Genomic DNA, 16535 nt, shown 5'->3' on the forward strand with positions numbered 1-16535 from the left:
TATTTATAACTTTAGTTCAATGGAGAGTTTAGCCTTTTTAGATAGATCTAGTTTGTACAAGTGTCTTTGCTACATTTCCGTTTCAAGTGTTCATAACAAGTTGATGTTAGACCGAATCTTTTATAACTGTTAGTTTTAAAAATTAGAGTCTGTTACATTTCATACATTGTACCTATATATAAAAAAAACAAATATCGGATCTCTTGTTTACAGTATTTAAAATTACATGTCATTTACAAGACTGGTTTATATTGTTTCATTTTCTCCAAAACCCATTGATCAATGATATGGTTTGCACAGACCGCATTCTACTACTACAGTGTTACCAATGTAAGAAAAAAGTACACGTACTATTTATTTATTTTTAATTTATTTAATATTCTTCATTGTACACATTAGAATACATATAAATAGTTTCATAATAATGAGGAAAAGTACAATAGACGATCTTATCACAGAAGGCATTATAGACAACCATAATATGGAAACAGCAGAAGTATATACAAATCATACTTATATAAGGTATAATACATATTATAAATATAATACAATAATAAATAAAAACATCAAATTCAATTGGATCGCACTTGTCTCAGAATGAATAAAAAAAAAAGACATAAAAAGGATAAATAATCATAGGTCTAGTAAATAGTTCTTAACCATTTTCTTACAAATAGGTAGTGACTTATCACGGCTCATAATCAGCGGTAAATCGAATGGCCTGTGAGGTAAAACTTTGGCCATAAACGAAGAAGAATGCGCCGACATTTTTAAAATCAGATTCTTTGATGATCTCAGAGACCTCTTTGTTATTATATTTATAATTTAGTTGTCGGTGAAAATTATTTTATTACAAAATTTACTCAATGATTTAATTTTTCGATAATTTCTGGTTAGTATTCTTGTTACGCATTTAAAGCATTATTCAACGGTAATTTTATTAAAATCGAAATATATTTATGTAATAAAATGATCACCTGTTATATCTATAATATAAATAATCAATAAGATATCTATAATAATACAGGTGATAACGATAATCTAATAATGATCATTACCATATAGATCCAACGTATTTTACATATTTTTTAACTGGCCATATGATAAAAATTTTAATTTTAGTAATTAAGTTAAGAATCATTAAAATATCATTAATATTTGTCGGAAGGTTTATATTAAAACCTTTAGATGCAAAAGTCTTATAATGGAACGTTATAAAGCCTAATTTTACCCGCGTTTTTAAATGTCACAGTTAAAATAAATTTGAATTTCAGTTTTAAACTCTATATATATACTTCGTCCTTTCTATCTCACGAAACTTTTGAGATTTCATGGTGATCTTATTAATATTTACTATACTCTAACATGCCCAGTAATAATTTAAAAAAAGGTAAGTGGTTAAATAAATTGATGTAACTTGTTGAAAGTATGATTTCTCAACCATTAATGTGATGTTCTAGTCCTCGTGAAGCGCGTCAAGTCCCAATCGAAATCGAAACGCGCTGGCCTTACATTTCCAGTTGGAAGAGTTCACAGTATTCTTCGTAAAGGGAATTATGCCAAAAGGATAGGTGGTGGTTGTGCTGTTTATCTGACAGCAGCTCTTGAATTCTTGGCTGCGGAAATTTTAGAATTGGCAAGTAAAGCCGCAAGTGACAACGGCAAAAACAGGTACCTCATAATACTGACAAATCCTAATAAACTTAACACCCTACTAGAACTGAATAACAAATGTAAAAGACATAGATACCCTACAAAAAGTACCTGCTAGATACTACATCTAACAATAAATGATAATAAAATCTCTGGGAATCCCCCAGAGAGCTAAAATGATGATGATAATGAAACAATTAATAAGGTATATAATTGTTTTATTTCTTAATAGATTATTACAATAGTTTTGTGGTATACTTTGGTAGATACAATATAGGTGTCAGGTACAACTAGGTAGGATTTAGAAGTTAAATCCTATCTAGTGGTAATTTTACCAATCCATTACTGGCCATAGGCCTCCCCCTTTAAATTGTTAATCGTTGTTAGAAAATCTATAAGTCACTTTTAATCTTATAAAGCTTTGAGTGTTGTACATGAAATGTCTCGCTTGAAATCTGTTCCCCTTGTTGTTACATCATATTACACTTTCCGTGTGCAAAATACAGGCTATTGTCTTATAGAAATGATTGTCACTGCCTGAGGTGGGTGAAGAACAGGACAGAAATTGAATAACATCATGTTCCCACTTCTCAAATATCAAGTCGATCACAACAGTGGTCCATTGCCACTCTGTAAGCCAGCACTGGCAAGGATTCAGTCTCGCTCCTAACTGATAGTAGATGAAGTGTGTAAACTGATGAAGCTAATGCAGAAGTTAATCCTTTGAAGTAGAAACTAAGTCAAACCTTCCCTGGTCTAATTGCCCAAATACTCTGTGTAACCACTAACATTTTTTATAATACATAACATTACAAATTATTTTGCATTTGTAGAATATCACCACGGCATATTTTGCTTGCAATAAAAAATGATGAAGAGATAGACAAAATGCTTCAAGGTATCACAATTTCACAAGGAGGTGTTCTGCCTTGCATTCACCAACTTTTGCTTCCTAAGAAAAAGACTAAAGTAAATAACACTAATGTTTCATCACAGGAATATTAATACAAAAATATGTCATTTATTTATTGTATAATTATGGTAATATTATAACATATGCAAATTAAATATATTATTTTGTAAAACAAATTGAATTATATCAATAATAAATTGATGATTATAACATTTTTATAAGACTAATCTTCCAAAGTGCTAATTCAAATGCTGGGTAATATAACAACAGTAAGTTATTAATAGATTTTTAAAAAATCGAAAATTCTTTCCATAATAGTCTAATCCTGCAACTTTAGGAAAATATGCATGAATATAATAAATTTTGATGCTAAAAATATTCTCATAATAAATATCTTCAACTGAATGGTTAAGTTTCAATAAAATATTAAAAATGTTTAATAAATGTACATTTGTTTTACAAAATACTTTATGATGTTCGTTAATCAATTAAACATGATATTTGTTTTAAGATTTTTCCGAAATGTTTTACAGATATTTTGTAATAAAATGTTTAAAAAAGGTGACTGTTTCATTCAACCATTTGTATAAGAAATCATGAAAAGGTAATGTTGTGTTACAGTTACGATATGACAGCCTACAAATTGAAATAATCTATGCACTCTTTTTAAGTGCTATTTGTTCTCTGTTGCATCAACATCGTAAGTAGAAATCGTTGTAAAATTCTTTTCACATAACGGATTTTACTGACAGAATACAACTTATTTCTTGTCATATAATTTATTAAATACACATATGAGGAATGCCAAGTTTCTCTGAAAATATGTTTACCTAACGAGCCACCAAGCTGTACTTCATTATCAGGACAGAGTAATTTAGCAAGTGAATGGAATACACGATACTAACAGATATCGACAATGATAAAGATTTTTTTTTTAATAAGATGATAGACGCTCAAATAACGATTTGTTTGTTGTCATAGTCTTTGTTTACGAAAACGTCACAATGTTTTTGTTTTTTTACTAGTGTGGCGTTTGTTAGAACGCACCTAAATTTATTATCTGTGAACGCATCTGTTTTTTGCATGTCCCTTCTTACACTCGGTACATCTCGCCCTCTCTCTGAAGCGAAATACATGTAACTTAGATTGAGATTTGTTGTTATGTGCGATTATATAAGTTTAACCATCCGGCAAATGTTTTTATTTACATCGAATTATCTATTACGGGACGAGAGGCCCGTACTAACGAACACCCCTCACTAGCTTTACCTTTTGCTGGGTTATTTGCTTCGTTGTCCGATTAATATACTCATCAATAGCTAAACAGTCCAAACACTCGTCTACAAAGAAAACGCCAATATTATTTTAAAATGAAATACGGAAGTTAAAATTTCTTAGCTGGCAACATTTATCTAAACTGCGAAGTTTATTGAACAATTAATTATAATAAAAATTTAACTTATTGTTTTATCATAATATTGTGTTTTATGACTAATACTCGTATGTTTATCTTTATGAGTGTTTGAAATATGTATATATAATTAAGTTTAAGTTCCTTTAAACGACATATCGTGTATACACCGGTCGTTTTTGAGGTTACCTGTATTACTGACAAAATGAATAACAATTGGAATGCAAATAATCGTAGAGGCTGGGGTGGACAGAGAGGAAGAGGTGGTCGTGGAAGAGGTAATAGAGGTTCATGGTTCAGAAATGACCAATGGTCAACTCCACGCGATCAACATTCATCTTATAGGAACCAGGATCGCGGGTTTCGTGGGGGCAACCGAAATGATTATGGTGACCGAAATACCAACCGACCGAGAGATTGGCAGACCAGGCCGAACAGAGATTCTCCAGGTAAGAGGCTCTCTGAAGAGGAGATTGGTGTAACAGAGTACATGAGTGATCATGAGGGGTTCAATGGAATTATTAAATGTAGGTAAGGCCCGTATAATTTTCATCTGTATTTAAAGCAGTTTTTTTTGGTCTTAAAGAAATTTTTGAATTGTGAATGTAATTTATGATATTCCTATGTAAATAAGCTAATTTATTTCTGTTATGTTGTAATTACCAAATATTTTTTATTTAATAGTGAGAGTAAATTAGTACTTCTTTAAATAGTTATTATTTATGTTTGATTATGTACATATGTTATTTAATGTATATTCTTAGTTATAATTAGAGAACTTTAATTTAAATCTTGCACATCTTCATTGATTGATTTTTATAACAAAAATCTCATTTTACAAAAGTCGTGTAGTTGGTGTTACACAAAATTAATTAAAAATAAATTGTTCCTTTCATTATGTTATAAAATTTTGTGTATTTTATAACAAATATTTAGTGCAATGGCAATGTACAAAGGACAATAGCCTAAAAGTTATACTTCAGCATGAAATGTCATTGAAATTGTATAAAATATTTTTTTCTTTTGCAAAATGAATTATTTAATTATTATTTAAGAATGGTGAGCTATACATTACTAATTTTAACCAGTTTATTTAGTAATACAAGTCATAAATACTTTTCTTTCTAGATATTCAGATTTCCAAGTCTCAGAGATCAATGAAAGAGGGGAGGTTGCAAAACTCACAGACATATCTGTACCATCTCCGCCTCGGGAAGAGGATGTTGATGAAGACGATGACCTGGTGATCTCTAAATACAACTTTGAGATTCTGCCTATAGAAACCTGGGACCGTATTAATAGCTTAGCTGTCAATCCACCAACGGGTGAATCTGTTGAGGTGAATATTTTAATCTCCATACATAGGCCTCTACCTCACCAATTTCATTAAAAATTTTTTTAGGTACTTATAAGATGTGTATATATATAGATGTGTATATAGTTATAATATCTTACTTTATGATTATAATGTCAGTTGATAGACAACCACTGCAAGGCATAACAATGATACCAAAGAATACTGTGATGACCATTCTTTGCACTGCCGACATCCAGCGATAATAATAATATTCTTCACATAAATGTTGTCATCATCATTTCAGCCCATAAAGGCCCACTGCATGGCATAAGTGAGAGGGCAGTCACAGAAGCTGGCAAGCCCATAAGCTTCACCCAAAGAAATCTATGGGGGGATATAGCATAATTGTCATGCTTGGTAGGAAGTTTGGTGATTGCGTGGAAAAATTTTTACTTCCAATTTACCTTGCATTTATAATGTTGATGAATAAATTGCACGGACAGTTAAGTGTTTTTGGCATCTTGAAATTCCATATTCACTTTGCTTAAATAACAGCTTAAATTTGAATCACCTTTTCAGGTATTGGAAAAGCATGAGCAATATTTATTTGTGTACCAAAAAATAGAACTAATAATGTTGTGGGAGTTATGATGAATACTATATTTTTTTAATTAGTTTTTTTTTTTATTTATTGATGGCAATATTGATTGTTTGTAGCCACAATATGGTCAGTCTGTTTGTTTGAACCACTTTTCTCTTCTAGAAATTCATCTTTCACAATAATAAGTAAAATATTCAATTTTCACTTTGGAACTTAATTACAAATACTATACAATAAAAGTTTTAGGCATGTAACATTTTGATTGTTGTGACACATAATTATTGGACTGACACTGCTTCCCAAATGGAATTTGTAGATTACACAGGTTTAAAATGGGGACTTCTTTTAAAGAAGCCAGGCTCGATGGCTCCGCCAAAGCTTCTGCTCGGTCCAAACTACGTACTAGTATTTTGGGGGGCTTCTCAGCTCTTAGATCACTTTGATGGATGCTCCATAGAGTGACTAGGCTCAAGGTCCCCACTAGGAGTCCTTGGCTTGGGCATGAGCACTCGATAATACCCGCTTAGCATTCAGATACGGGGGTGCCCTCAGGGGAACCTCAATTTGATTGGTTACTATTGCCTGGCCAATATTACTTATCATTTAGGAAAATGTAAGAACTGGGATAAATCATTAAAAGAAACTACAGCTCCTTTCAAGAATGATTGAAACCCTGTGATATACGATCTGACCTTTCTAATGAGACTGTGTGGTTATCAAAAGACGTCGTGTCATCCGGAAACTCGAGTCTCGGTTTTAGGACGGTGTAGTGTTTGAATGTACAAAGTGTGTACATTCAAACATAGTGTAGTGCATGTTGTATTATAGGTCTCATATGAAAGTACTTTAACATAGCGATTTTGATAATCAAACAAAACTAGTTGTCTTTCAGGTGTTAAGCCTTCTATCATTGTTAATCACCACTATGCTTCTTCTTCGTCGCTTGCTTATGGCTGAGGGTTGTAGCCAAGCACATCAGTTTCTGCTACCAACTTCTTGCAAGCTTTTCCATTTTGTGAAAATTTTAAGGAGCTGTGCACAGTGGTGTTGCGCACTTTTTAAATTTTGAAAGTCCAGTGATAATGATATGTCTAATCCAATGAAATAGTAGTTTGTATCGGAATGATGGCTGTTGAGCTTCATGTTCTTAGATGTATCAAAACCATGTAATCTCCAAATATTATTTGGGCGGTATTGAGTTCTGTCAATAAAAGCAAATGGCCTCTGTTTATTTCAGGTGGATGTGACTGGGTTGACAAAAGGACAAAGAACTAAAATCCATGATGCGGTAAAAAAAGCTTTTGGACATGGAATTGTGGGCAGTACAGTGACAGTAGATGATAAAAAGTTTGTCAAATTTGAGAAATACCAAAAAGGAGGTAATTTTTTTTAATTACAACTGACATATTTATAAGTTTTTCAAGGTTTGTATAGTAAAATATAGAATATGGTCATGTTTATGTCAAAGGACAACTTCATAACATACATGTTTGTGTTTATTATGTCAATATATAATTCCTAAAAAAATACAAGTGATTAGAAATAGGTGTAAAAGCTTTAAACGTATGGGAAAAAAGTGTACAGCAAATCTTAAATCTAGAATATATTAATGACAGAGGTGTGCAACATTTTAATTTAAATTATGTTAGGTACAATAAAATCTATAAGTAAAACATAAGCATTTAGGCTCTTTGCAGTCTAATTTACTGTTGTACATTGGTCTCCATATTGATAAATTTCCAAAAATGTTGCCACAAATTTTCTGAAAGTATGGACAAACACTATAAGTCAATAACAAAAAATATAAACGCTTTTCACTATACAGGATGATTGTTTATATATTTAAAGCTTTAAAAGGAGTAAATGAATAACTAATTGTTGTCAAATTATGTATGGTACACCCTGTCCACAAATATTGTTTTTGTACATGCTAGGATAGATTTAAATAGTTTCATAGAATAAAAGCGTACAATGGACGGTCTTATCACACGAGGCAATTTCTTGCAGACAACCATAATGTGGAAACATTAGGAGTATAAATAATGGGTAGTCAATGTGGACAAATCATACATATACACAAACATACATACATATGTACATAACATATATATTTATTATAAATAAGGTATAATACATATTATAAATATAATAGAATAATAAATAAAAACATCAAACTGATTTATCAGTTGAGCAAATGTACATCAGTATAATATCAAGTAGCAATTTTGATTAATGATAAATTATTTATTTCTTTTCTGACTATTGATCTATGATCAATTATCTTTGTTTATTACAGTGCGCACAGATAACAGAGTTAAGTGGATTTGGCCAGGTGAATATGTGTATTTTGTCCTTCATAAAGAAAACCGTGACACTATGGATGCGGCGGCAAAGTTGGCTGAAAAATTGCAATTGAAGTGAGTGTGACGTCATAATTTACCAATGTTCTTAATTCAATTTTATAAATTTTTTTTAATGATAATAATTATTTATATAAGTCGTCATGTAGATTTAAAAAAAAACATTAACAATTTTGAGTAAATATGACTTTATTTCAATACCTCAGGCTTATCTGTAGGATATATCTGTGTTAACACTTGTACGGAGAGTAAATCGACTCTAATTGAAGAGTGCAGAAAGTAAATTGACTTTCAGTGCAGTGACTAATTAATTAATCAAATTATGATTAATTAATAACTCTTAATTGACAGCAAATAATTTTTAGAGTATTTAAAGTGATGATTTTAAATCTTAATAGATAGTCAACATACTTATCAATGTTGTTTGTCAACTTGTGTTGATTCATGTTGAGGCCAACACACCATTATTATCCTGCTTTTGAAAAATAGGAATGTAAATTATTATTAACCTTTAAGTTAGGTTTGTTAGAAGATTCGACATGGCTACAATCACACTTTTAGCCATTTCGTAACCAGCGTCGAAAAGAAAAACTTTAAACATATAACACTTAAATGAGAAAATTCGAACATCAGCCTACCGCCATGCAATCTGCACCCTTCGCAGCCCACATGCCACATGTTCAGTAGCGTCAATTCGGCAAAACGGACTGCGGTAAGGAAAGTATGAAAACATCTCCGATATTAACACAGTCATATAGCCTTAAAATTAGTTTTATTTTATGAATAAAGATAACATATATCTCAATGAATTTTACTTTGATTCTCAGCATAAAGCCATCAATGGTGGGATATGCGGGAACAAAAGATCGTCGCGCCAAGACCACCCAGTGGTTCAGTTTACGCAAAGTAGACCCCAGGAAGATAGCAGCTGCCCTAGCGGATGTTAAGGATATCCACATTGGTAACTTCAGCTTCCAACCCATCAATCTGAAGCTTGGCATGCTGAAGGGAAACAGGTGAAATAACATTATGATTTACTCGGATAGAGTTAATAACATAAAATATACAATTTGTCTCATTTATCAATCATTAAGACGTAAAGATGCGTCTACATGAGCAAAAAAAAACAAACCTATTTATTTAAAATCTTTTCAATGTCGTAAGAAACCAAATCTGTAGTGGCAGTGGGCGGAGCATATCGCTACTGCAACTGATGATCAATGGTGCCGAAAGGTTCTTGAGTGGCGACGCGTGGGTAGACTTCCACTAGGTGAACCAAAAAAAGTAGAAGTCGTGGGAAACCGCTAGATGCGGGTAACGCAAGGCTGGTCATTGAGCGATCTATAGAGTGGACTAATGCCTTGAAGTGGCAGTCTATCGTCTGACACGATGATGGTGAAGCAAACTGACTGTGAATGGGTATTAAGAATATAACTTAATATTTTTTGTTACCTAAACGTTTTTTTAAAAACTGACCATGTGTAAACACATCTTTAAAATAATTTACAATTACTTGTAGTCACTACAATCGTTTCTTTCGTGTTATGTTACACCTATCTGATAGTTAGGATAAAAATTAGCTTTTTTATTTTTATTTATATTTATATATACTATATTTATGTGTATATATCATGAATGTTTTAGGTTGGTAACTAAATTACCGATTTTTTCAATGAAATAAAAGTTTTTTTTTAGTTAATACTACCTTTAATTTATGATCTATTTTTATTTTTGATTATTGATCCATTTTTAACTGTCTGACAATTTAAAAATTTTGCGTATTGTGTTTACATTCATTTATTATTATTCTTTTCTTATTCCTGATGAACATCAGGAGATTGATAGAGAATAGAATCAGATTGATCTTTGCATTTGGAATTTATCTGTGGAAACTTTTTCAATTACATTTTTTGGTCTTTTCTTAAACATTAAATAAGTAAAAAAATAATAATTTTTTGTGGATTGATATCACAGGTTCCGCATAGCGCTTCGCAACGTGACGGCGTCGGACGAGGTGATAGCAGAGGCCTGTCAGCGGCTCCAGACCAACGGCTTCATCAACTACTACGGCCTCCAGCGCTTCGGCACCAGGGCCGACATACCAACCTACGAAGTAGGCTTAAAATTGCTACAGAGTAACTTCCGAGAGGTGCATAGAGGTTTTTAAAATATTTATAAAGTCATCTATGAGATGACTTTAATGATTTTATAGTGCTTGGCAAAAAATACAATGTGGTGGTGGAATAATTTTGAAGATGACTGGACTAACATTATGGGTGCTTTGCAACAAACATTATGTGAAGGAGGGATCTTGTTAAACATGCATGGACTAATGATAAAGTGCTTTACAAAGAATAAAATTTGGTGAAAGGATCATCTTCAAGATGCATGGACTAATGGTAGAGTGCTCTTTGCGAAAAATCAATTGTGGTGAAAGGATCATCTTCAAGATGCATGGACTAATGGTAGAGTGCTCTTTGCGAAAAATCAATTGTGGTGAAAGGATCATCTTCAAGATGCATGGACTAATGGTAGAGTGCTCTTTGCGAAAAATCAATTGTGGTGAAAGGATCATTTTTAAGATGCATGGACTAATGATAGAGCGCTCTTTGCGAAAAATAAAATGTGGTGAAAGGATCATTTTTAAGATGCACGGACTAATGATAAAGTGCTCTTTGAGACTAATGAAATATTGCTTTGCAACAAATATGGCATGGTGGAGAGACCATCTTCGAAATGACTGGACTAATTTTATAGTGCTTTGCTACTAATATAACCTGGAGCAGGGATCATCTAAATGACAGGAATGATTTTATATTGCTTTGCAACAAATATGGCGTGGTTGAGGGATCATCTTTAAGATGACTGGATTAATTTTATAGTGCTTTGCTACTAATATAACCTGGAGCAGGGATCATCTAAATGACAGGAATGATTTTATATTGCTTTGCAACAAATATGGCGTGGTTGAGGGATCATCTTTAAGATGACTGGATTAATTTTATAGTGCTTAGCTACTAATATAACCTGGAGCAGGGATCATCTAAATGACAGGAATGATTTTATATTGCTTTGCAACAAATATGGCGTGGTTGAGGGATCATCTTTAAGATGACTGGATTAATTTTATAGTGCTTAGCTACTAATATAACCTGGAGCAGGGATCATCTAAATGACAGGAATGATTTTATATTGCTTTGCAACAAATATGGCGTGGTTGAGGGATCATCTTTAAGATGACTGGATTAATTTTATAGTGCTTTGCTACTAATATAACCTGGAGCAGGGATCATCTAAATGACAGGAATGATTTTATATTGCTTTGCAACAAATATGGCGTGGTTGAGGGATCATCTTTAAGATGACTGGATTAATTTTATAGTGCTTAGCTACTAATATAACCTGGAGCAGGGATCATCTAAATGACAGGAATGATTTTATATTGCTTTGCAACAAATATGGCGTGGTTGAGGGATCATCTTTAAGATGACTGGATTAATTTTATAGTGCTTAGCTACTAATATAACCCGGAGCAGGGATCATCTTCTAGAAGACAGGAATGATTTTTTTAGTACTTTGCAACAATTATAGCGTGATGAAGGGATCATCTTCAAGATGACTGGACTAATTTTATAGTGCTTTGCTATTAATATAACCTGGAGCAGGGATCATCTTCTAGAAGACAGGAATGACTTTTTTAGTGCTTTGCAACAAATATGGCGTGATGGGGGGATCATCTTCAAGATGACTGGACTAATCTTATAGTACTATGCTACTAATATAACCAGGAGCAGGAATCATCTTCTAGAAGATAGGAATGACTTTTTTAATGCTTTGCAACAAATATGGCGTGGTGGAGGGATCATATTCTAGATGACAGGAATGATTTTTTAGTGCTTTGCAACCAATATGGCGTGGTGGAGGGATCATCTTCAAGATGGCTGGACTAATCTTTAGTGCTTTGCGACAAAGAAATGGGTGGACGTCCCACTGTGTTGATCCGTATTCTTCATTCCGGAACCTCAAGTCCGCAGTGGCCATCACGGCGCCACTTCCATAAACTCGGGATTTCCTAATGAGGTCGAATGAAGAAGGAGAGCTGTAGAGGAAAGTAAACGGCATAGCCCAGCAGATTCACAGGGTGAAGTGGCAGTATATATAGCTACTGGGGCTAGTGTTTCTGTAGTGGTCTAATGGTTTTGTAGTGGACGTCCACCCACAAGTTGAATAAACGGCCTATATATATTTAAATATGATTCGTGACTTCCAGGCGATAGACTACATTCTGAAAGACCGCAACACATCGCGTGGTCAGTTCAACCGATGCTTCATTGGCGAGACGCGACTACGGCGAGCCATTCAGAACAATCCCAAGGATCTCCTGGGAGCACTGCATCAGGTCAGTTCCTGGTTCTCCTTAACAGAAATTTAAATATTATTTTCTTTTTCAGCAAATAGACGTCTTGGTTATGATGCCTTACCAAAACGTGATGATAGCATTTGAGTAATAATAATTAAATACAATTATCGTAATATTCCTATAATTAATTCATACATATCTCTGTAACATGCGTATATGTGTATGTTTTGGTACGAGTGTGTATGTGATTGTGTGTGTGCGTTCTTGTGTGTGTGCATTTGTAACTATATGGCTACAAAACTATATAGCTATGTGTGAATATGAGAAAGTGCAGGTGTGTATATGAACGTTCATATGTGTGCGTGGTTGAATATTTGTGTATAATGTACTCACACATATACAAATTTCATTTAATACTGTATGTTATCTATGATTGTATTTAATGGAATCAGGCGTTACTTCGCGGAAGTCCATCCTAAGTAAGAAAAGGACCAATACAACTACTCTGTGTTTGGCACTAATTGGTGTAACATAGCTCCTGAAGATGCCCCGTGGAGGGGTGAAACACGTGTTGAGTGATTTGGTGGTGGCGGTCGTGTGATTCGCATTGTTTGCCGCATGCGCATTTATCAGCGGGCTGGCGGGCGGTGCATTTCATTGCACGACTACCACTGCATATGCGGAAGTGGCTAAATATTGGCCCTTTTCTTACATAGCTATGATTGTTCCAAATACTGTCATGTGTTTGTGTCAGCTCCCGCGCAACCAGCGCATCCTGTACCTGCACGCGTACCAGTCGCTGGTGTGGAACCGGTGCGTTACGGAACGCCTGCGTCTCTACGGCAAGCAGCCCGTTGTCGGTGACCTCGTGCCACTGGCTGAGGTCCCCGCCAACACAGGTCAGTTGACCACGCCTTACATTATTATTACAAGAATAGACCCCTTACGTAAGTTCACAGTGATCAGTTGAAAGCAATTCTGTGCAACGGTTAAATAGGAACGAATTTTTGATCGTGGACTGTCCGGATAATTCGGCACTGCATTAATTTTATTGTCATCATACTTATCTCAGGTAGTTAAGGGCTAATGTTTAAATATATTATAAGTTTTTACTTATACTTTTACTTTGTAACACATCTTTGTAACAATTTAAGTAAAATTGTCATTATTCCATTAAAATTGTTACAAAGATAAGGTATTATTAAGGTCCTCAATATAATTAAGTGAAAGACAAGTTAAAGCCAAATATTATTTTTTTTAAATTTATTAATGAATTCGACATTATACTAATTATTGTCAAATTTTCAGTCATTGTCATATTATGGTTCGTGACAACTATTGGTTCTGCATACTCTATAATTAAGATATTGATTAAGATTTAATAAAGATATTGATCTTTTATACAATTTAATAAAAACTTGTTCAAAAATACACAATGTAGAATAAACAGGAACTATACACATAAAGCAAGAGAATGTGTTTGCACCGTGCACTTTTGCTTGCTTGACCTAACGCTTCGCTTAACTTGATATTACATCTGTTATTTTTTATTATGTAAATGAATACAGTATATAACAATGGTATAGGTGGTTATTTTCCCAAGATATATGTGATTGTGTATTTCATATAAAATAAATAATTTCACAGAAGAAGACGATGAAACAGATGACGATGAAAAAGAAGATAAACCTGCAGAACAGAACATCGCAAATGACGCTGAAAAGACCCCGGAGCCTAACAAAGAAGAACCAAGCAAAGATGACGCTGAGAAAACAAAAGTTAAACCTGAAAATGTTCAAACAAAGAATATTCCAAAGCCGAGGCTTCCAGTGAAGGTGCTGACGGAAGCAGATGTGGCCAGTGGACGTTACACGTTGTTCGATGTGGTGATGCCGGTGCCCGGGCACAACATTGAATACCCTCCCAACATGAAGGACCATTACCAGCAGCTCGTAGAGAAGGACAACCTTAAGCTGGACATGATCCATAAGACAAAGTATGTATTTATCACCATGGTAGGATATAATATCGATATTAAATTGAATAATGTAAGATGTTTGTTGGTGAAATGTCAGAGTACTATTATTGAATAATATATAAGCCGATTATTTGGTTAAGCGGCAAATTAGTAGTAAAGTCGTTTCACGAGTGAAACTGCCGTTACAGAGGAAGACGGCTACAAGCACTAAGATATTTTTCTTAAAGGCCCCCGTTTATGGGGATCTTTCGTTTACCTATATTAACATAACATGGACTTTTATTTTGTAACAAATTTTTAAATATATACATCATTGACATTCTTCTCTCGTTCTTCACAATTTCTCTTTCTCTATCTTCTTTCGTCCTTCACATTATCTTACATTTATTGACAATCCTTTCACATGACGCCTTTTTTTTTTGCTTAATTTATTTTTGGATAAGGTGTTTGATTAAAAACAACGTCAAATAATTTTTTTTTAATTAAAAGTTAGATACCTTAATCTCATGATATAAAGTAAAATTTTAACTATATATATTTTTATGTTTATAAACCATATTTATGTAACAGGTCGTATAGCTTATCGGGCACGTACCGGCACGTGGTGGTCCGACCCGGAGACCTAGAGTGGCACACGGTTCGTTACGACGAACCCTTCAGTGATCTCATCCTTTCAGACCTTCAGGAGCTGAATGGGATAACTACCACTGGCATTGTTGATGGTAAGACTTTCAATCACACTTCATCATCATTATCTAAGCTGTACAATATTCACTACTGGACACATACTTCCCTCATTTTATAAGAGCAGCCGGAAACTGCAGAATCTTCCGACGACTTGACCGTCTATTCATGTTACGGATGATGTGTTCACCACTCCAGAACTAACGCAACTGCCTTGAGGTTCTATAGTGGATTGTTATCGTTCCTGTTTGAAATCTACAGAGGAACCTTATATCCAGTGAAGGGCTGAAGGGCTGAAATATTGTTGATGATGACTGCCTTGTTAAGGTTATCGGAAGACCTTGGATGCAAGCGACCTATGTCCACTAGTGGACTTTCTACAGCTGAAAAGATCTCGATGATACTTTGTATGTCCCTAAGTATACTATCAAATAAGATAAAGATCACTTAACAGAGTGATCATTTTTTTTGCATTATTTTTTAGTTATAATCTTCAATCTGACAACTATTTAAAAATAACATCAATTAACACTTTTTGCGTTAAAATTGCAGTTAATAAACGCATGTATTTGTAATGTCATCAGAGAAAAAACTTCCAAGGATCATCATGTATCTTTATAAGATTTTATAGTATAGATAGAATAAAGCTATATCATTAAAATAATATGATTTATAATTTCAGGAGGTAAATTTAAGGCGTTAATACTGACGATGTCGTTACCGGCTAGCGCTTATGCGACCATGGCTTTGCGTGAATTACTCAAAGTGGACACCTCCAATGATAGTCAAGCGCAACAAAACAACTACTTTAAAACTACAACTCAGGATAGTAAGAGTGAGACAGAAGAAGATAAGAGTACACAAGATAATGAGTTGGAAAGTGAAAGAAAAGGGGAAAGCGATGACAAGAATGGTAATGTAGATACAGTTAACGACAAGGGAGAGAACAATGACAATGTAGCTGTAAAAAGGAAGGTAGAAGATGAGGGAGAAGCAGAAGCAGAGGTTGACGCGAAGAAGAAACGTGAGGAGAATGAAGAGTGTACAGATAATATTAATAATGAACAATAAATATTGTTTTAATTTTTGTTTTTTTTTTTGTTGTATTCTTATCTTTACATGGATTGAATAAGCCAGATTAATATATATTATTATGATCTGAAGATTATTATCATAAAAAGTAGAGAAAAAAATACGTGTAATGTCTGGAATCAATAATAATAATCGAAATAAAATAATATTTATTTTACTGTAATGTAAAGAAAATATTCAAAAAAC

General features: G+C 33.6%; 2 protein-coding genes across 2 annotated transcripts; both read left to right on the plus strand.

Annotated features, from left to right (window-relative positions):
* The first annotated feature begins 1263 nt into the window (after positions 1-1263).
* Positions 1264-2952, plus strand: LOC137931037 (histone H2A-like). The gene is made up of 3 exons (XM_068774430.1): positions 1264-1390; positions 1461-1671; positions 2487-2952. Exons 1-3 carry the CDS (start codon positions 1366-1368, stop codon positions 2656-2658), a joined length of 408 nt encoding a protein of 135 aa, XP_068630531.1. The 5' UTR covers positions 1264-1365; the 3' UTR covers positions 2659-2952.
* Positions 2953-3999: 1047 nt separating this feature from the next.
* Pus7 (pseudouridine synthase 7) lies at positions 4000-16460 on the plus strand. The gene is made up of 11 exons (XM_068774150.1): positions 4000-4508; positions 5106-5316; positions 7113-7254; positions 8172-8292; positions 9063-9251; positions 10210-10384; positions 12506-12634; positions 13350-13494; positions 14243-14591; positions 15144-15295; positions 15940-16460. Exons 1-11 carry the CDS (start codon positions 4183-4185, stop codon positions 16326-16328), a joined length of 2328 nt encoding a protein of 775 aa, XP_068630251.1. The 5' UTR covers positions 4000-4182; the 3' UTR covers positions 16329-16460.
* Positions 16461-16535: the final 75 nt, after the last annotated feature.

This window comes from Battus philenor, unplaced genomic scaffold, assembly GCF_028537555.1.
Source record: "Battus philenor isolate CCGP_79_NKW_IND1 unplaced genomic scaffold, ilBatPhil1.0.hap1 SCAF_7, whole genome shotgun sequence".
NCBI lineage: Eukaryota > Metazoa > Arthropoda > Insecta > Lepidoptera > Papilionidae > Battus > Battus philenor.